The sequence below is a fragment of the Anolis carolinensis genome, chromosome 4, assembly GCF_035594765.1.
Source record: "Anolis carolinensis isolate JA03-04 chromosome 4, rAnoCar3.1.pri, whole genome shotgun sequence".
Taxonomy (NCBI): Eukaryota; Metazoa; Chordata; class Lepidosauria; order Squamata; family Dactyloidae; genus Anolis; species Anolis carolinensis.
This window is the reverse complement of record NC_085844.1, coordinates 29940441-29963167: the sequence shown is the minus strand read 5'-3', so window position 1 is coordinate 29963167 and position 22727 is coordinate 29940441. Positions and strand designations below refer to the sequence as shown.

At 42.4% G+C, this 22727-nt stretch overlaps 1 protein-coding gene across 1 annotated transcript in view; it reads right to left on the bottom strand.

Moving 5' to 3' along the window:
- Positions 1-3307: 3307 nt before the first annotated feature.
- gdf6 (growth differentiation factor 6) overlaps positions 3308-22727 on the bottom strand; it is a 30091-nt gene continuing 10671 nt past the window's right edge. Inside the window, exon 2 of the mRNA XM_003219500.4 lies at positions 3308-9962. Within this exon, the coding sequence (XP_003219548.3) occupies positions 9079-9962 (884 nt within the window). The 3' untranslated portion in view covers positions 3308-9078. The remainder of the gene's footprint in view (positions 9963-22727) is intronic.

The following is a 22727-nucleotide window of genomic DNA, read 5'->3' as shown; positions in this document are numbered from 1 at the left end:
CACATTCCATCCAATGTAACAGAATGAGGTCTGGTGCCTACTGAAATTGGTGGGATAGAGGACAACCACTGCCCTGCAAAACAAAAGCAGTGGCTTAACCATTTCAGAGCCAACCACGTCTACTTTGCTACCCGGGCTTCTCCTTAACAAGGTCTTAGTACATCATATAACGGATACTCGCTGCTTGGGAGGAGACTTGGGCATTTGCTAGGTGGTATCACATGTGCCCAAATAGGAGACTCACTCACCCTAATACAAGAGCAAGACAGGCTACATTATCCTTGCTCATGCAAATCAGCATTTTATTGGTTTGTAAGTTGTCTTTAGGGATTGGAATAGGCAGCAGAGGTGTGGGGAAAACTCTGAGATGCTTGTTTTTGGCCCAGGAGAAGACCCTTTTTCCACATCTCAAGCAATTTGAGTTATGTTTAAAGGGGTTTTGGAGGGAAGAGGAGATTATCTATGCAGAAGATAGGAAAAACATAGCACTGTATTTAATTTTAAACTCTCAATTTTAGGATAATTTTGTGTACAGTGTACCTCTTGAAGAAATGGATATCCTTTTTACGTTGTTCTTAATTGCGGTCAAGTCAACTTTAATGTGTGGCGAACCTATGAAGAAGAGACCTCCAAATCATTCTGTTATCAATAGCCCTGCTCAAGTCTTGCCAACTCAGGGCAATGGCTTCCTTGATTAATACTTTCATGTGCTGTGATGCGATTAGGGATGTCCTATCGATTTCACGCTTATCTAGTCATGCTCCCTCTTCTGGCAAGCATGGTACTATGAAAAAATATTATGTATGTTATTTCCACATATGGACAAAACTGGGAGTCAAATGAAGAACCTGAGTAAAGGAATTTGAAATGGAAGATACAGTATTTTGATTTGCAAATTGGAGAAAAAGAATGTACAGTACTGTCTACCCAGAAATAAAAAGATTTTATATATACTGTGATATTTCAATCCTAATCAGCTTGGAAATCGTCTTTTATTTTAATTATTTCTTATTTCATGGGAAATTGTAGAAAATGTAATACTATGTTTGCATAAGCATCTCCTTTTCTCCTCAGATGTTTCCTCATATATTTTTCCTTAAAATAAAAAGTTTTTATAGAATTGTTGATTTTTTAAAAATCAAGGACACAGACTACTAAAATAAAGAATTTTAAATCTATTAATTTTTTTTACTGAACATGCTTAGTTCTTCCATTTAATTCTTAACAGGTGTTGGGTTTGGCTGGAAGCTGACAAAATGTTTTTGATTGTAGACATTCAGAACTTCTTGGTGCCCATCCCTACTTAATCAATAAAGCTCAAATATCTGATCTTTTCCTATTACCCTATTTGACAGTGTTTTAATACTACACATCAATCATTATCTCTACTTTATGCTAGTTTTCCCTCAGGCAGGTTTACATAAGAGAGATAAATCTATCCGTTTTGCTCTTTCCCACATTTGCGGTTTCAAAAATATTAAGTTTTTTCCAGCCCTTTAAGAAAATAAACTTTAAAACTGGGTATTAAAGCCTGATAGAAAAACAAATCACATAAAATCCTCTTCCATTGGTATCTCCTAATTCAATAAGTGTGGCTATTTCCAAGAGGTTGGGGACCATTTTCTACTTGCTCACCATGTAGATGTTATAGGCATGGAACTTGCCAGGAAATGAGTGGTGGCAACTCTTAAGTGCCTCATCACACTCGAGCATGAATTCACGTAAAATCTGGTTTCTGCCTCCTGCAGAATCCTGGGGCTTGTACTTTAGTGAGGCCCAGGACCTATCTGACTGAGTTGTTTAAAGCCCCTTTCCCTAAAGTGGATTTAAAGTGGATTTAAAGTGGATCCAAGCTCTAGTGTGATGCGGCTTTAATTCATGCTCAGCTGAACAGGCCCTTCAAACCCAGTCTTTAGGAGCGGAGCACTCAAAGATCTTGATCAATGAATCTGTTCAGCTTTCTCCTATGGCATTTTTTTTAATGTGAAGTTCTTGTCATCCTGTTTATAAATAGGGTTGCAAATGTTGCTCATTTTTTAGTTTGAAAGATGAACCACATGAAAGCTCTTCACTCTGGGTAAACTCTCTTCAGTCCAGTTCATGTATCTATGAAAGATATTTATTTGTAATAGCATGCTTACTTCTACACAGCGAGTCCATTTTGAATATGCCTAAACCCCAATAAAATTACTGAGAATTAAACAATTAACTATTCATTTCAAATTCAAATGGAAACAAACATATCCAGCTTTCTCCAGACTTCCTAGTCATATGTGTGAAATAATGGAAACAGGCCATTTACTAATTTCCATCTATTGCTTTGATCTCGTCTATAAATCAGGGTTGGATAACTGTGGTCCCATAGCTGTTTATACATGGAGATGCCAGTGACTCCCCACCATTGAGTACTGTGGCTAAGTTTGCTTGGAGATGCTATAGGCTGCCGTTGCCTCTGTTGTCATGTGCCTTCTAGTCTTATAGTCAAACTTATCACAGGATTTTCTGAGTCTGAGAGTGTGCGACTCACCCAGGGTCACCCAGAGGGCTTCCATCGCTGAATGGGAATCTAATACTGATCTACAGAGTCATATTGCAATGTTCATACCACCACACTACACTGGCTCTCCATTTCCAACTCCTGGTGACACTATCTCAAGGTTTTCTCAGGCCAAGAGTGTATGACTTGCCCAAGGTCATGCAATGGGTTTTCATAACTGAGTGGGGATCAAATACTGTTCTTCAGAGTTGTAATCCACTATGCCATACTCCCAACCCCTTCTATACATACAGCAGGTTGTCATGTTTCCTATCTCCTCTGCTTTCCCTAAAATCATTTTGGCACAACCTTTGTGCTCTTGAGCTTTACATCCCAATGCAAGTCTTTTGAGTCAATCTACCATGTTGAAGATAAGGGTAATTGTTCTTTTTCAAACATATATACTTTACTTTTATATGACAACTATTAAATGTAAAATGTTAATGAATATTAATAGTATATGTAATATTTTCAACATCTACAGAGTATAACATATAAATATGCATCCAGTGCAACTATACATATTTTCTTGTTTACTGAAATTTCCCCAATTGATCAAAGACACAAACTATAACTTGTGTGTTGCAGTTTGGAAACAGCAATCTCCACGAAATGTAGCTTCCACTCATAATGAAGTCCTTAGTTATCTTTAAAAGTTTCTAGTAAGAGTTTCATAAGAAAATGAAAAGATTTAAAGTAGGAAATACTTTGAAGACTATGCTTTTAAATGGTGCTTGTTTCAGCATTTTAGATATTATAGCCAACATTCCGTTAAGATAAAAGAATGTGATACTATTTAATCAGAATAGAACAAAAAAATAGCAAATGACTTTGGAGGGAAAGAGTTTAATAATACAGTCATCATTTTTAGTACGATCCGGTAAAAGTATACTGTAAAAAAAGTTCTAGATATCAATTTACCTCAAAGAGTGTTACAGTGCAATCCTATTTGTATGTGTTCAGCAGGGCTTACTCCCAAGTAAATGTGTACAGGAGTATCCTGTTAGAGTTAAAAACAACACAGCTGAAAGATCCTCCTGCTCAAGTGTCATTGACATGAGGAAGAACTGTGCAAGAATATGGGAGGCAGATCTTCTTTGCGGATTTTGCCCTTGCCAAGGTGGTGAGGTAGACAACAGAAGAAGAAGAAAGGTTCTCCATTATTAGCACAGAATTTTAAATCCTGCAATAACATTTTCAAAAGGAAAAAATATTGATAACATTGCAGACATACAAAGGAAATACTTGATTAATGCTTAACTCTGTACAGCTCAAATATAAATTTTTAGAAAAATATTAGACATTCGAGTGCATATAATGTTCTGGACACGGGATGGGGAAGGAAATGCACATTGTTCACCTCCATTTTTTTTTTTTGCACTTTGCAGTCTGTTTAAATAAAGAAATATTTACATCTTCCAAAGGAACAACAGTGCATCCAAACCAAAGTGTGCATTAAAAAACATATTGCTCCTGGCCAAAACTTTCCTTTTTTAGCATTTTATATTATTTATTTATACTCATCTATTTAATTTTTTTTTCACACATACTCTCCCCTTCAGCTCCCCAGCCATTTTGCAACACAATGAAATCAGATCCTCGAGCAGACTCTGAACTGCTCCAGAACTCACTGAAGGGGAGGAAACTCCTAATGGACCTCAGGAATGCTTAGAAGTGCCTCTCTTTGCCTGCAGAGCCATATTTGTGGACGTCTGGCAGGACGCTTCTCCCGCAGTGTCATATTTGCATCCACCGCATTAATACTGCTGCACCGCGAAGAGGCACCTGCCTATCTGCTTGAACTGGAACTTATTAACTTTTTACTGGGTAACTCTGAAATTAAAAGGCGCTTCCACACTCACGCTAAAGAAAAAAAGAAAAAACCAGCAACCCTTGCTTTGTCTGTGCTTTTGGGAACTTTTTGCAGCTTCTCATTACTAAGATTTAAAGGCCAAGCGACTGGTAATTACAGCCTGGAATCAAACACTGCATGGGGGAGGAGTAGTGTGAAACCTATTCGGCCTCATTATCTCATAATGTAACAGCAGAGCAAAAAAACACTGTTTTCTGTAGTTTGGGTTTTTGAAAAAAGAAGGTCTGACGAGTTCTTTTTCTGCAGTTGTTCTTTCCAATGGTGACTCTTAAAAGTCTGCACCATCAGACAGTTGTAAGAATAGGAGTCCACACATACTTAAAAGGGGAAGCACTGTACATCCTCTTCTTTCTCTTTATTCTTTTTTTGACCCTACCCCAACAACCTCTTGAAAGGACTGCATAGCTGATGTATTTTCCCCTGAAACCTCTTACTCTTGGATGGACTCCAGCTCAGAATAATGAAGCATCCGGCAGCCACTTCTACAGAGTTTCTACACACAGGATTACTGGTGCAAGACATAAAGAAGAAGAGGGTGCTTTTCTTTTTAAAACTCTCTTGAATGTACCTCCTGCCCTATGCTGAAGGGAAAATCCATCATAAGCATCACTGAATGGAATGGTCATGACTTTCCTTACATCCAGCACTTGGAGAATTTACTTTTTAAACAACCTTTTTTTGGGTTACCTCTCTGTTACTTTCTTTGCTTGCCTCTGGAGTCCTCACAAGCTGTTACCCAAGGAACCTGGTTAATCTTTAATGGATAGGGCTACAATTCCCAGAATCCCCCAGTCAATATGATGTGTGGATTCTTGGAGATGCCATCCAAAGACATGACTTTTTTACCGTGTCAGAAGCAACTTGAGAACATACTGCAAGTCGCTTCTTGTGTGAGATAATTGGTCGTCTACAAAGACGTTACCCAGGGGATGCCCGGATGTGTTACTGGGAGGTTTCTCTCATGTCCCCGCAAGCTCGAGCTGACAGACAGGAGCTCACCCCATCTTTGGATTCAAACTGGCAACCTTCAGGTCAGCAACCCAACCTTCAGGTCAGCAGTTCAGATAGCACAAGGGTTTAATCCTTTAGACATGACATGTCCAAGCTTTACCTACTTCTGGCTGTTCCAATCTGGTAAATGTTTCTGTACAACAGATATGGAACAGGGCCTCTCTACTTGTCCCTCCGCCCCACCCCTATGCTAGGTGCCTCTCTATCTGCAGGTCAAATAAAGTAGTCTTTCAGACACCCAGTGTGTAGCGCTACAGAGATTGAGACATTGCAAACTGTTCACTCTTAGAACTCATATTTCCTGTGTGTTACATTTCCTTGGTAAATTTGCCAGACCCTGTCTTTCAAAATGCTCAGCTGAAGCTGAAATAACTGTAATGCTAGATATTTGGAGAATGAAGCAAAATCTCATCTAACAGAGCAGAGTTCTTTTGGGTGGGGGGAGCACTGCCTTTATTTTGCCCCTGTCCTAACAGTCATTACATCTAGACCACAGCTATAATTTATATTTTAAAGAGACAAAGGACTTAGTTGCCCACTTATGCTCCCTTTGTCTACACCCAAAGCAGTGAAGCTGTGTATGGCTGGCTAGTCCAAAGGGAATATGGCATCCACTTTCCTAACTCTCTCCTCCCTTTTCCTCAAATTCTGCAATTGAGGTTTCCACAATAAAGGGCCTCATGAGGCTCCTTACTCTCTGGAAAGGGCCTCGCGCATCCTCTTTATGCACGACTGGGGAAAGAGACCACCGTCAGCCTACAAAGAGAGAAAACAGAACCTGAACTTTGTCAAGCCGAGTGACAGTCCAGGGAGGGGGCTGTGCATGTGCAGGGACATTGCAGGCGGGTTGGAGGGCTGCCTCACAATTTGCATGTGCACAAAGCATCTGGTAGCACCTTTGAGACAAAGGGTGCATCTACATTGTAGAATGAATGCAGTTTGACTCCATTTGAACGGCCATGGCTCAATGCCATGGAATCATGGGTGTTGCGGTTTGTTGAAGTATCAGCACTCTTTGGCAGAGAAGTCTAACTCTCGTGATTTCATAGCACTGAGCCATGGCAGTTCAACTGCATTAAATCTACATCAAAGATGAGAGATGTTGGTAGTATCAACCTAAGTTAAAGGTTTTCCTCTGACATTCAGTCTAGTTGGGTCCGACCCTGGAGGTTGGTGCTCTTCCTGCTAGAGCAGTACCTATTGATCTACTCACATTTGCATGTTTTTGAACTGCTAGGGTGGAAGAAGTTGGGGCTAACAGCAGGAGTTCACCCTACTCCCCGGATTCGAACCACTGACCTTTCAGTCAGCAAATTCAGCAGCTCAATGGTTTAATCCGCTACGCCACCTGGGGCTCCAGTATCAACCTAGGTAGACTTAAATCTAGGCACTCCTCTCTATACATCTGATGACCTAAAGTGGAATTAATACAGTTTGACACCACTTTAACTGTCATGATTCAGTGTTATGCAAACATGGGAGTTGCAGTTTTACAAGGCCTTGGGCCTTCTGTGCCAAAGAGTGTGGTCACCTTACTACAAACTACCAAACTACAACTCACATCATTCCATAGCAATGAGCCATAGCTATTAAAGTGGTGTGAAACTGCATTAATTAGAGTTCATGCATCCTAGGTGAGAGAAGATGTTGGTAGCATGAGTTTTGATACACTGAAATTTAGATTTAAGTCTACCACAGCTTCTGCTACCAAGATATTCCATTTAGTCTCCAAGATGCTACACGATGCCTTTTCATACTGATATTCCAAGCTAACAGGGCCATCTACACTGACCAATGTTGTTTCCAACCAGTTGTGTCAATTGTACAGATGACTACAGAGGAAGTCCTGGGAGTAGTTTGAGGTTTGCAGGATGATTATACAAAACCACAGGCACTCCCAAAAAAAAAAACTTTCTTTTGTGCACTTTGTGGGAGGTCCTTGTCTGACTGCCATGGCTTAAGCTACATTAAATGGTCAGTGTGAAAACCACTGGATGCCCTAAGAGCAGGGGAACATTGCTCTCACCATTGTGGAGAGCTCTGCCTGTCTGTCAGAGTTAACAACTACCTTGGCCAAATGGACTGACTGAGTAGAAAGGTAGCTTCCTACAGACTTACAAAACAACATGTTTATATATCTGCGGAAGGTCCAGGGTGGAAAAAAAAACTTTTGCTTGTTGGAGGCAAGTGTGAATGCTACAATTAATCACCTTGATTAGCACTGAAAAGCCTTGCAGCTTCAAGACCTGGCTGATTCCTGCTTGGGAGAATCCTTTGTTGGGAGGTGTTAGCTGACTCTGATGGTTTCATGTCTCGATTCCCATTTTCAGACTGGTGTTCTTTATTAAATGTCCTGATTTTAGCCAGATTTTGTTCATTTTCATGGTTTTCTCCTTTCTGCTGAAATTGTCCACATGCTTCCAGACATGAAGTATTCCAGACATGAAGCAATCGGGGCCAGCTAACATCTCCCAACAAAGGATTCCTCTAGGCAGGAATCAGCCAGTCCTTGAAGCTGCAAGGTTTTTCAATGCTAATCAATGTGAATAATTGCAACATTCACACTTGGTTCCAACAGGCATCCACCCTGGACCTTCCACAGATATAAAAACCCCACTTACAACCTTACAACCTCTAAGGATTCCACCACAGATGTGGCCGAAACATCAGGAGAGAATGCTTCTGGAACATGGCCATGCAGTCTGGAAAACCCACAGCAACCCAGCCAGTAGGCTGTTAGGAATTGTGGGAGTTGAAGTCCAAAACATCCGGTGGGCCGAAGTTTGCCCAGGCCTGAATTGGTTGCCTGACTCATTAGAACAGTGGTTCCCAACCATTTTTTGACCAGGCACCACTTTCCAACATTAGTATCAAAAGAGTTACAAGTAAGTTTTTGGTCAACTTTAGATTCGGTTTGGTTATTTGGAGTGCTGATTCAGAACATTGCATCGGATAGACCACATCAACTCTAGTGTCTGATACAGAACACATATGCCGTCCAGTAGTCGCCATCTGCTCACCCACAGAAAACCATATTTAATAATCCAGAGCTGATGTGGTCTATCCAATGAAAATTTAAAAATTTAAAAAAAGCACCCAAATAACCCCAGGAACAAGCCTAAAAACAAAGACATAAAGAAGAAGAAGAAAAATTTGGTTGGGCTGTATTATTATCTGTAGCAGTAAAGATGAGGCTGCGAACCATTTTATAGTTCTTGTGGACCATAGATTGGGCACCACTGCATCAGAATGACAGCTAGAAGATCCCTAAAGAGGGAAGTTGTAGGCCTTGAACAGTGCAAAGGCCAGAGCAGGTGTTCTCAGGTGTCAGCTCTTTAGGCTGGGGGGAGCTGGGAGTTGTGGTCCAACAGCTTCTCATGGTGTGGATGAGGCCTAAGCCTTTGCCGTCCAGCCCCCTGCAGATCCCCGTGAAGAGGGCTTGTCTTGGCTGAGAGGTCCTCTCTGTCTGTGCGCTCCTCCCTCCCTCCCCTGGGAGCGCTTCTTCCCCGGCTCTCCTCCCGCAGGGCCAGCCCTGGCAGTTCCTCCTTGCTGGCATCCTTCCCTTCTTCCTCCTCCTCCTCCTCTTCCTCGGGGCGCGGCTCTCTTCCTTCCGTTCTCCCCTCCACTTTCCCGGGAGGGCGAGGGCGAGGCGGGGCCGCTACCTGCACCCGCAGGACTCCACCACCATGTCCTCGTACTGCTTGTAGACCACGTTGTTCCCGGCGTCGGTGTAGAGGATGCTGATGGGGCTGAGCTTGGTGGGCACGCAGCAGCTGGGCGGCGTGGCGCCGGGGTCCATGGAGTTCATGAGGGTCTGGATGATGGCGTGGTTGGTGGGCTCCAGGTGGGAGCGCAGCGGGAAGTCGCAGGCGCCCTCGCAGTGGTGGGCCTCGTACTCCAAGGGCGCGATGATCCAGTCGTCCCAGCCCAGCTCCTTGAAGTTCACGTGCAGGGCTTTCTTGCTGCACCGCAGCCGGGCCTTCTTCCCGTGCCGCTTCCCGTGCCGGCTGCTGTAGGCCGTGCGCCGCGTCCGCCGGGCGCCCTTCTTCCTCGCCTCCTTCTCAGGGCGCAGCTCCGAGAAGAGGTTCTTCCGCCTCGACTTGGAGAAGACCACCAGCAGCGCCTTCTCCTCCTGCCCGCGCCCGGCCCGGCCCAAACCCAGCCCACCCAGGTCCAAAAGCGAGCGCGAACCCTCGACGGCGCGCAGCTCCAGGCAGAGCAGGCGCTGCTGGTGGTGGTGTTTCCTCCCAAGGCGGTGGTGCTTGTGGTGCTGCAGAGCGGGCCACAGGTCGAAGACGAGCCACTGGCCCTCCTGGCGCGCCCTCAGGCCCCTCAAGGTCCGCGAGGCCGGGGCGCGGCCCGGGAGGCAAGGCGAGACGTGCAGCCGGGCCAGGCCCGCCTCGGCCCCCGAGGAAGGGGAAAGAGGGCCCGGCGCCTGGCGGAAGAGCCGCAGCTCCGCTCCCAGCAGCTCCTCCTTCTCCGAGAGGGTCGAGACATCAAACAAATACTTCTGTCGCCTTAAAGCGCCCGGCGGGAGATCGTCTGCAAGATAAGACAAGAGAAAAGAAGAGGCATCATTGCCCTTCGGCTTGGATTTTTTCCCTTGGGCAAGGAGTCTCCTTGGGTGCATCTATCTTTCCACTTTACATTCTTTTTGTGTGTGTGAAAACAGTTTATTATAGTTATGGTACTTAACACAGCAACAAATCATAGCAGATAGAGTCAGGTAACAATAATTTTGATGTATACATGCCTATCAACGTTAGTAAATCAACCAGTTAATTCTGGCATTATGTACATACATTATATTATCAGTGACTTAACTTAAAACATAGGTAAAGGTTTCCCCTTACGTTAAGTCCAGTCATGTCTGACTCTGGGGGTTGGTGCTCATCTCCATTTCTAAGCCGAAGAGCCGGCGTTGTCCGTAGCCACCTCCAAGGTCATGTGGCCATTGGCATGACTGCATGGAGCGCCCTTACCTTCCCGCCGGAGCGGTACCTATTGATCTACTCACATTGGCATGTTTTCGAACTGCTAGGTTGGCAGAAGCTGGAGCTCACAGCGGCCGCTCACGCCGCTCCGGGGTTTGAACCTGGGACCATTAAGTCTGCAAGTTCAGCAGCTCAGTGCTTTAACACACTTCGCCACCGGGGCTCATTGTGTACATACATATTATTATCAGTGACTTAACTTAAAACATATATACTTACTATTTCTATATGTTATCCACTATTTTCACTCTAAGCTTTCTACTAGTTTTTTAAAAAATTAAATATAAGAGTTCACCATAACATTCAAACAACAACACATGACATATTACACAACTTTACATTCTTATTAGTATTGTGTTTTATTCTTTGTTCTGCGCTCAAACCAGGTGGGCAAAGGACAGCAAAGTTCTTTCTTTGGGGGGGGGGGGTGTTAACTATGGCCCTTTCTACAGATTATCAGATTATCAAATCAGATAATCCACATGTTCTGCTTTGAACAGGATTATATAAATTTACACAGCCATGTAATCCATCAAATAATCTGGATTCTATATGGCAGGGTTGAAGGGGCCTAGGTTGTACCCAGCGTGGAGTTGCAAGGAGAGGCAGGTGACCAGGGCTGTAGCTAAGGGGAGGGGAGTTAGTTTATTTCAGGTTTTTAGGGGGGGGGGGGACTGGTTTACTCATGAATTTTAACTGGTTAACCAAATTCCCATGAGTGTCCACTGAAGTTTATCTGTCTTGAGTGTCCACTGAAGTTTATCGATGGAGCCTGATTTCTAAATTATTGTGCGTTATGATCCGCTGGGAAAAAAGTTTCAACCCCCCCCCCCCTCCCGATTTTTTTTTCTGGCTTTGTCCCTGCAGGTGACAATAGTAACAATAATAGTTTTTAGAGGGTTTTTTTAAATACTGGTAACCAGATTTTGTTCATTTTCATGCTTTCAAAAAAAAACTCTTCTAAAATCAGGACAGTAAATAAAGAACAACACTCAAAAGACATGGGAATTCCAGACATGAAACAATCATGGCCAGCTAACACCTCCCAACAAAGGATTCCCCCAGGCAGGAATCAGCCAGGCCTTGAAGCAGCAAGGTTTTACAATGATAATCAGTGTGATTAACTGCAACATTCACACTTGCCTCCAACAGACAAAAGAGTTCCTTCTCCCACCCTGGACCTTCCACAAATATACCACATAACCTCTGAGGATGCCTGCCATAGATGTGGGAGAAACGTCAGGAGAGAATGCTTCTGGAATATGGCCATACAGCCCGGAAAACTCACAACAACACGGTGATTCCGGCCATGAAAGGCTCCGACAACACAGTAATATCCTTCAACAACAACAACAACAACAACAACAACAACCAGCCTCTCCTTGTGACTCCATGCGGAGTACAACCTAGGCTGGATCTACACTACCCTATATCCCAGAATCTAATCCCTGATTACCTTCTTATCCTAGATTACCTGGCAGTATAGACTCATATAATCCAGTTCAAAAAAATTGTTATTAGTGTACCAACTAAATCCGTATCCGTGTCCCACAAGATTTCCTCAAAACAGAATCGAATGAGCATTAAATTCTCAATGGTCAAAGTCTTCCCTTCGGTTATTGTTATGATTAACTCTTTTCTCCTTCCTCCCTTTGTTTCTAAAAAAAATGCAATCGTTCTTGTATTACACACCAGGATTATTGTTGTCGGCACATTCTGCGTTCATCGTACACACAAACCCCAAACCCGAAGGTCGCAAAAAGGAAAGCAAAGCCCCCCCCCCCCCCCCCCGCCGTCCCTTCACTGCTTCTAATAAAAGGGTTTACGAGCCAGCAAATACAACAACAACAACAAAAATCCCCTCGGCCTCCGGGTTTCCCCCAAGAGCTAATAAAAACCCGTATATATTTCGATTGTAAAAGTGTCACCAGCGCCCGCGAACTCCGCGCTGCCGCCTCTCAAGCTGAGAAAAGAGATGGGAAAGGAAGAGGATTTATGGGCTAATCCAGGCATGGGCAAACTTGAGCCCTCCAGGTGTTTTGGACTTCAATTCCCACCATTCCTAACGGCCTCAGGCCCTTTCCTTTTCCCCCTCAGCCACTTAAACGGTAAATGTTGAACAACACTCTGAAAACTCTGAAAACAGAGGAATTTCAGACATGAAACAATCAGGGCCAGCTAACACCTCCCAACAAAGAATCCCCCCAGGCAGGAATCAACCAAGCTTTGAAGTTGCAAGGCCAGACAATGCTAACCAAACTGGCCAATTGCATCATCCACACTTGCCTCAACCAGACAAGACTTCTTTCTCCCACCCTGGATCTTCCACAGATATATAAACCCCACTTGCATAGTTTTCTAACAGACCTTACAACCTCTAAGGATGCCTGTCATAGATGTGAGCAAAAGGTCAGGAGAGAATGCTTCTGGAATATGACCATACAGTCCCTTGACAACACATTCAAATTTGTCTCAGGGCCCTTCAACACAACTGTATGAAATCCAGATTATCTGCTTTGAAGGGAATTATCTGGTAGTGTAGACTCAGATAATCCAGTTCTAAGTGGATAATCTGGATTATCTGCCTTGATATTCTGGATTATATGGCAGTGTAAAGGGGCCTTCAATCAGTGGTGGGGAACCTATAATCCACAGACATGTAACTCTCATCATCACCAGCCAGAGACCTTATTGCATCAATGTATGTGTGAATCCTATTGATTCGGTGGGTTTTGTCTAACTAGGATTAACTGTAGCATCGCTTTAGAGTTAGTCACACCCAGAGAATTTGCAGCCAGTCTGCAAACACATTTTTAGAAACCCTGTACTTCAAAAATGTTTTCCCCACCTAACATTCCACCTTGACTATAGCTTGCTCTTTCCAAAGTTAACCCTTGAATTAACCCTTCAATGAACCCCTTCCCAACCAGTCTGGACACTAACTGATGCCAAGTTGTTGTCTGCAAAAGCAACTTTTCCATACTCTGGCACATAAACACACACACACCCTGGAATAAGACCCACTAAGCATATCACTTTGATACCTGGTGTTTTGAAAGAAAGTCATAAAATTGACCTGGGAAAACTGTTATCACTAACAGTCATGGGACAAAAAAAATCATCAAAAATTAGAATATATGCCTACCACATATGTGCTAATGTACAGCAGCTCCATGAGGATAATCCCATAAAGCAGGCTCAAATTCATCCCACCCACTTGATAGCAAGATAGGTTTTCAGGAATTACAAATGCAGGCTTTTAGCTATTATCAAAATTCTACTAAATACAGTATGTGAAGAATAAGAGATTTTGAAAAATTGAGGAATCCACTTGTGGTTGTTGTGGTCTGTGCATGAAACGCTCTCTCAAATGTGCAAGTTGTGAGAACAACAGGCCCCTTTATTGGGTCAGAAGTTACAAAAAGCACTTGGAAGTTAAACAGGGTCAGTCCTGGTTAGTACCTGAATGGAAAATAGTACTTGAATACCAGGTGCTGTAAACTATATTTCAGAGGAAGTAATAGGCAAAACCATGTCCAATGAAAACCAAAGTCATGGAGCCACCATAGGTCAATAGGTGACATGAAGGCACATGTTATCTATTGACTTATGGCTCTTGAGATAAATTGGGAAAAGAGGGGTGGGTCTACAGTAGGCATGGGCAAACCTCGGCCCTCCAGGGGTTTTGGACTTCAACTCTCACCATTCCTAACAGCCTCAGGCCCCTTCCTTTTCCCCTCAGCCGCTAAGGAAGGGGCCTGAGGCTGTTAGGAATGGTGAAAGTTGAAGTCCAAAACCCCTGGAGGGCCGAAGTTTGCCCATGCCTGGTCTACAGACATTCAAACAGGGCTCAGACTAGGTGGGCAGAGGACAACAATCATGCAACCCTGCAGATAATGATAGATTATCTAGAACTTCAAACCTTAGCCAGAGTAATACATTGGTAGGAATGCTAGGCATTACAGTTCAACAACTGCTACAGGGCTCCATGCTTTTGACCACTGCTCTAGCTTCTAGTGCAAATCTGTCAGACCAAAACTGGAGAGACCAGTGCTACAGTGACTACACCTGCTATAGCAAGTGATAGAGCCATTTCAGTGACAGCACCACTAAGAGATAGCCCCCTTCCTTGTTGCTGTGGGCCTTCAAGTTGTTTCTGACTTATGGTTATCCTATCATAGGGTTTTGTTTTTTTAAGGCTGAGAGTGTGCAACTTGCCCAAAATCACCCAGTGGGCTAGCCTTCAGAGTCATAGTCCACCCCTCAAACTACTATGTCATGATCTTTTCCTGGCCATACCCCTAGCTTACATTATATATTGACCATCAGTATGAGACCACAACCTAATGGTGATGATGATAATAACAATGTGAAGTTTATACTTTGAAGTCTTAATGAATTTTTCATGAGAAGTAAATATGACTACTGCACATAAAGGCAATATATCTCTGAATATCACATACTGCATGACTATAGGGGAGGGCCTATCTAACTGCCCTATTTGTGAATGTCTCAAAAGATAACTCATTTATACTTTATTGGGAAACAAAATACTGCAGACCTTGGGCTCTTCCACACAGCCCCATATATCAAGGCATAAAATCCCACAATATTTGCTTTGAACTGAATTATCTGAACCTACACTGCCATATATTCCAGTTCAAAGCAGATAATGTGGGATTTTATTCAGCTGTGTGAAAGGAGCCCTTGTTTTGGATTATAACTGGCATAACCCCTTCATCATAATAGCCATGGTGCTCATCTAGATATTGATTGAACTACTGTATATGCAGGTTGGTTGCCTGCCTGACTCATGGCTCTGCAGTTAGAAGATTCTTAGAGAGGGAACTAGTAGACCTTGGTCAGTAAAAAGGCCAAGCTAATAGAGACTTCCTTAGTAAATATAGCTCAGGGCTTGGAGAAATATGTTTTTGGACTACCCAGCATGGCTGGTTGATTCTGACATGGTCAAATAATGACGGTACATGTCCAATCCTTGGTTGCAGTTCTCAATCTCTCCCTTTTCTTGTTCCCCATCCATGACAATAGAAATCACAGACACCAGAATAAAGGAAATCTAGCCACATCTCCTCATTTCTCATTGCTGACATGGGGACCTTGCTCTCATATAAATCACAAGGGTTGCATTCTAGGTGTGCATTCTGCATAGCATTTTACTGATCAGAAATTGGATGAACATGGTCCACCTGAATTAAGATTGAAATTAAATGTGCTTCCCAAGAAGATGAGATTAGATTAGAATAATATCAACCTCTCATCAAAATCTGTCTGCGACAACTTCAGATTAACTTTGAAGGTTTCATTTTGACCACTTGCAATCCTAGTAGAAATTGTCTTTTTTGACACAGTGATACACTGACTAAGTCAACTTACTAAAGCCATAACAATCCTTTAAAATCTGTAAACTTTATTTACACTGGGATCACCATAAATGCCATGCTAAGAAACAAAGAAGTCCCTATTTTGGGGAACAACTGCCATAATCATGTTGGTGAGGTCTGGAAGCTATAGTTCAACACACAGAAAAGCTGTCTCACAAAATGTTGGGAATTAACATTCACAGCATTGAACTGAAAGGGGAGTTTCTGTTACTGTAATTTAGAAATGGATTTGACGAGTTTAGCTTTCCCAAAGTGACCTTCCAAATTGAAAGGACAAATGAAGAAGGCCAGTATGTTGATCTAATCACTAAAGGGAAAATGCAAATGGGGCAGGATGTCTGTCTGTCTGTCTCTGTGTCACTCTTCCACATACACTTGTAACTCCTTCTGGAGACTAACCATTTTGACTTCTGCCCTTCCTGGCTCCATCCATCCTGCTTAATCCGGGATTTTGGCATCATGTCACAATAGACGGTCAAGAAAGTTCACCACTGGGGAGAAAAGATTTCAAAGGCCAGGTTCTCCTCTCAGCCACATCAGTGATTCCTTCAGGATGAGGAATAAATGCCCCAAATCATTCGAAATGCCAGGGAGAAGCTGGTTTCAAATCAGATCCTTTAAATCCAATCAGATCACTATTATTTTTACTCCTGCTTCTCAGCCTAACAATTCTTCTCAGTAACAAATTAGGATACTATTGGGAATTACTGCATTCACTCTCTGGGGCAATAACACTTTATGAAATAAATGGCAACCATAACCTTGTTGAAAAGGAAAAATGATGTCACATCGCTTTGGCAAATATGAATTTCCATGAAAATGTGGAGACCACCTTTTGAAAACCACTTGTCAAAAAAAGCATGACCTTGTTAGAAGTCAACCCTTTGAACAAGTGATATTCACAAGCATTCGTGTAATGGCACACAGTTATCTCAGCTGTTAAACTGAAGAACCATGCCTTTGGACTGCCAAGAACAAAGACATGCCACTACAAAAATATATTTGATTAACAGAGGATGGTTGTTTCTTTGAAGTTGCAGTTGTAATAGCCCAAAAGATATACACTCCCTTGAAACCTCTTAGTTTAAAATATGCATAAAAAGAACAAAGTTTTGTTTGAAAAATAAGATATCTTGTTTACTAATTCACCATACAGGCACATTTCTTATTAAAATTCAGTTATGGATAGGATGTAGCTTCTCTCTGTGTTGAGTACACAGTGTATCATTCTTAATCAATAGTCTATAGTCTTTACGTATGCTTGTACTCACTGCACAATGTATCATTCTTAATCAATAGTCTATAGTCTTTAGGTATACTTGTACTCACTGATGTCCATAAGCATACTTGTATCCATTGAAGACTCTAAACAGCAATATGCATCCACCTCCACTGAGATCTGATGCAAAACTCCTAACAGCAAAATGGAGTCCTGAGTCTGAACATGCTCAGTACAGTCACATGTCTATAACCCCTCCCACACCAAAGAGGCACAGTTAAACTGGCAAATCAACATACAAGTAGAACACAGGCTAGCAAATATATACATTAACAAATAAATAAATAGTGAAAGGCTTGGGAGGTTGCTATTTCCAACACTAAGCAAGCTCAAATAGTCGCTCCGGGGCTTACCTCGGAGGGAACTTCGCTGACGACCATGAGATTGGATCCCGAAGACAAGAGAGAGGCTTAAGATCCGTAGGGATCGCCCCATCTCTTCTGAAGACCCAACGCTTTCCAGTGGAAAACTGGGACTGTCGATTTCTAGGAAAAGAGCCTGGCTTTTCAAGAGATAGCGTCTCCACCCCCTTCTCTCCTCGGGGATATTCCTGAAATCGAGTTCATCCCGTTAAATGTAATCCGATTCCCCTCCCGCCGCCCTGAAAAGGCCTGGCGTGGGAGGGCGCCCAACTTTTTCATCCTGAAACCCATTCAGCCACGATTCTTTGAATGGCTTTCAGTCGACCCTGCTTGCAAGGGGGCGGGGGAAAGGCCCCGAAGGGCGGCGGCTGGAAAGAAGGATGATTTATGAGGTGGAAGCTTGTTTATCATGTTGCATTACATCAGGCGCCCATTCACGCCTTGGCGCTTCTCTCCCCACCCGCTGACCTTCTCTGTTTCGTCACGTTTTGGACATCCTCGGTTTTTCCTCTCCGAAATTGGCGATGCTGTTGGTGGCTTCCTCAATGTCATGTTTCCGAAATGAAGAGAGGCTCTCATGCTGGCCTCCAGCCCCAGGAACTCTACTCAGAAACTGTTGTGATAATCTCTGAGCGGTTAGACTCAATTCAACCCTCTCTGGGGGAGATTGCACCAAAATGCAGCAGAGTAGCAAAAGCAAAAGCTTCAAGATGCAACACGAGGTGAGCAAGAGAAGCCTTTCAACTTAGGATGGCAATGGAGTACAGAGTCTCAGTAAAAGTTCAAAAAAGTATTTATTCAGGTAAAAAGAATTCCATTGTAGATAGAAAGGTTTGGGAGCTGTGTAGTCTACTCTAGACTGGTTTCTAAGGAAAAATAAGAAAGGAAAAATAACAAACATCTAAATCATTACATCTTGCCAGAAGAGATGGCGAGATGCTTCTTGTTAGCTAGAAGAACAAAAGGAGAAAAGTGAACCAAAATGGTTCCAACCTCATGGTCCAGTTTATTGGGGCCATAAAAGACATTCTGACCAATGAGAAGTTACTGTCCCTAGAGATTCACATTTCTACTAACTTCAAAGTAAGGAATGTGACGTAAACAGGATAGAGTGAAACACAGTAAAGTCTATCTAGGCATGCCTTGGAAACAGGGAAAGGATTCCCTCAATCTAACTCTATCATCTATCTGACTACATCTAGACTTGAGTAGTCCAGGATGATGCCCAACAGAAACAACTCCCACGGAGGGCAATGGGGTTTACTCCCAGATAAGTCCTACAGAAGCGCCACAGTTGTCAGTCTAATAAAACGAGAATTTATGAGCCAGGAGATCCTGAGCATTAGATTGAAGGTGCAACTACACTAGTACATCGCAAAACTACCACTTCCACGAGTCTACAGCATTGAGCCAAGGCAGTTAAAGTGGTGTCAAACTTCATTAATTCTGCAGTGCAGATGCACCCACACTCTTCCATAGATTTCCAGAGAGTTGGCAGTTCATTCCTAGGCGTGTTTACTTAGAAGTAAGTGCCACTGAGTACAGCGAGGCTCCATCACAAAAAAATACGAATTGGAGTGCAGAAACCTACATATTTATTCATATATTTGTGTGTAATGAGATATTTTAGAGAGGTCCCTGAAATATCTTCTAACACCCCCCTTTTGATGTAATTAGGTTTTGTTCAATGTGTGGTCAGAGACTTTCACGGCCTGATTCACTGGGCTGCATAGCCATGTTCCAGAAGCATTTATTATTTATGTATTTATTTACAGTATTTATATTCCGCCCTTCTCACCTGGAAGAGGACTCAGGACGGATTACAATGAACATACATATGGCAAACATTCAATGCCATCAGACAAACAACATACAGTATAGACACACAGAGGCAATTTTAACATTTCCAGCTTCATGGCTCGCTTCTGGCCACAGGGGGAGCATTCTCCCCTAACGTTTCGCACACATCTATGGCAGGCATCATCAGAGCTTGTGAGGTGTTGGGACTACACTGAGAAGCCACTGAAATCCACAAGCATGTGGACAATGTCGACAGAAAAGAAGAAACCATGAAAATGAACACAATCTGGCTACCAGTATTTAAAAAACCTCTAAAATAAGGACAGTAAATAAAGAACAACACTAAAAAAACAGGGGAATTCCAGTCAGGAAACAATCAGAGCCAGCTAACACCTCCCAACAAAGGATTCCTGCAGGCATGAAATACCCAGGCCTTGAAGCTGCCAGGCTATTCAATGCTAATCAAGGTGGCCAATTGCAACATTCAGACTTTCCTCAAACAGACAAGACTTCTTTCTCTCACCCTGAACATTTCACAGATATATAAACCCCACTTGCCTCCTTCCCAACACCTCACAACCTCTGTGGATGCCTGCCATAGATGTGGGTGAAACGTCAAGAGAGAATGCCCTGAAAACTCACCTCAAACTACTAATTAGGTTTTGATTCTGAGTTTATTTTTGAAGACATTTTACACTTCCTCCTCTCTTTCCATTAACCTCACATTTTTATTTGAGTTTTTAAAAATGCAGAAATTATGGAAAGATACTGAGGCCCCTTCCACACAGCTGTATATAGTCCACATTAAACTGGATTATATGGCAGTGTGGACTCAGCTAATCCATTTCAAAGCAGATATTGTGGGATTTCCTGCCTTGATATCCTGGGTTATATGGCTGTCTGGAAGGGCCCTGAGAGGAGTTTTGGAAGGATTTTCATGGAAACTCAGGGCCCTTCCACACAGCCATATAACCCAGGATATCAAGGCAGGAAATCCCACGATATCTGCTTTGAAATGGAATATATATGTGGACTCAGATGACCCAGTTCAAAGCAGATATTGTGGGATTTCCTGCCTTGATATTCTGGGTTATATGGCTGTGTGGAAGGGCCCTCAGTAACTCAAATTTATGTAGAAAATGCCAAAGATCTTTAGAGGGAAATGTGTCTAGAGATGCATCTTTAAAAAAAAAAAGTTCTGCCACGTTAATTGAGTTGGAAATATTGAAACCAATGCATAAAACCATCCTGTTACTCTCTAATAGGGCTGAAATTTTATCATAGGTATTGTATATTATATTTGATTAAGCAAGGATACGATCAGAAGAGGCAAAAGAAGTCTTCTGCAACCAAATGCAACCCTAATAGGATCAGTTCCACCTGTCTCACCTAGTTGTTCATTTGGAAATTAGGTTCCAAAGGCATTTCATTAAACCACTTTGGCTCCTTAGAGGTTTACTTAGCGTGTTGATTCTTTTTTCTTGAATAGCCAAAGGTTGGGTTGCAACAGTGGTTGCCCTTTCCCTGGCATCCTCTTTTCCTTGTGTGCCCTATATTACGTAGATACGAGTATTGCCAAGGATTGGGAGAGGGGTTTATAGGATTTCCTCTCCTTGCTCCAAATTTACTATGCTGCTCATGCTGATGTAATCAGAGTGACAAATGTTATCTTTTATCACAACTCTACGAAAGGTGTTCAAATTGTGGTTCCACAACAAAACACAGAATTGCAAAACTCAAAGTTTCTCTAGTAATTGCCATATAACCCAAAATATCAAGGCAGAAAATCCCACAATATCTGCTTTGAATTGGGTTATCTGAATCCACACGGCCAGAAAATGTGGGATTTTATTCAGCTGTGTGGAAGGGGCCTCAGGCCCCTTCTATGCTGCTATATAATCCAGATTATCTGCTTTGAACTGGATTATAGAGTTTACACTGCCATATAATCCAGTTCAAATCAGATAATCTGGATTTTATATGTCAGTGAAGAAGGAACTGTCGCAGTTCACTGTTAAGGAACCCTGGGATTTTAGGTTGGTGATGTACCAGTTCTCTTTGAAAGAGAAGGCTAAAAAATCTTATAAAATGCCAGCTCCAAACATTGAGCTGTGACAGTTAAAGTGGGATCAAACTGCAGTGTAGATACACCCTAAAAAGAACTGCACAATTTCTCATTGTATAGTGCAAGTCAGGGCAGACAAGTGATATTCAATATTTGTTACTTTACTCAATCCAGAAACAAGATTTACAGCAGACAAGACCAATTTGGCACTCCAGTAACTCCCAAATGGAATAATAATATATGAACTATCAATATGCTGCCAGAGTGGGACCCAAGAGGGTTCACCAACAGAAACCTAACAATAAAATCATAAGCATATCTTTTTAAAAATAATAATAATAATAACATTAAATTAGTAGAAAATCTTTAAAAAGCACACAAAGGCTTAAGCTTTCCTGTAAGGAGCCTCCTGGTGAGAAATGACACATTAAAAGCTTGCTTGAACAAAAAGGTCTTTGCCTGCAGGTGGAAGGGGAGCACAGAGGGCTAACCTGAGCGTGGGAGCAAACACTAAGAAGGCTCTCTAGCCTGTGAGGGTGACTCAGAGAAAGCCTTTCACAACAGTCCAGGTTTGAAACAAACACACCTCTGTGTATGGAGCAGTCAACTTAAAAAAAAACACCCACACATGCACTCAACAAAGGGGACTATCATAGAGAGTTCAGGATGTCCCAAGAATATATGCACTCTTTAACAGCTAATAGTGGCTATTATGATCATTTAGAAACTAATACATCCATTTATATTGAAGAATAATTTAATCAGAGTCAGAAATTCCATCTTAAATTGCACTTTTACCACAGGTGTTCAGTCTGTTTTTCCTACACATCAATGCACTGCTCACATTGTCACAGCAGAGCTTTTGTAATCTCACAACACTCCTATGCTACTGGATATTAAAGAGATACTCTTGATCCCCAATGTCCATGGATCCAACCATCCACTGCTAGAAAATATTCAAAATAAATTCCCAAACAAGTCTTGATTTTGCCATGTTGTAGAAGTGACACAATTTTACTATGCCACTGTATTTCATGAGAGTTGAGCATCCACAGATTCGTGGGAGTTGTACTTTGGTGTTGCACCAGACCTCATTTGCCCAGAAGGCTAAGGACCTTGAAAAACTACAACTCCCAGAATTCCACAGCATTGAGCCATGGCAGTTAAAGTGGTGTCCAACTACATTCATTCTACAGATGTACGCATAGTAGAGAGTACTGTTAAGACTGCCACTTGCTCCCATGGAAAATTGGGTTTTAGGAGAGGGTTAAGGACCGAATTTATTCACATGCTGCGATGCAAAAATAATTTTGAACAACATCAGCCCTTCTCCCCCTTGGGGAGTATATACATGCTTGTCAGAACGCTGATATAAAAGAAACAAATATGGGTTTAGCCATTTTTT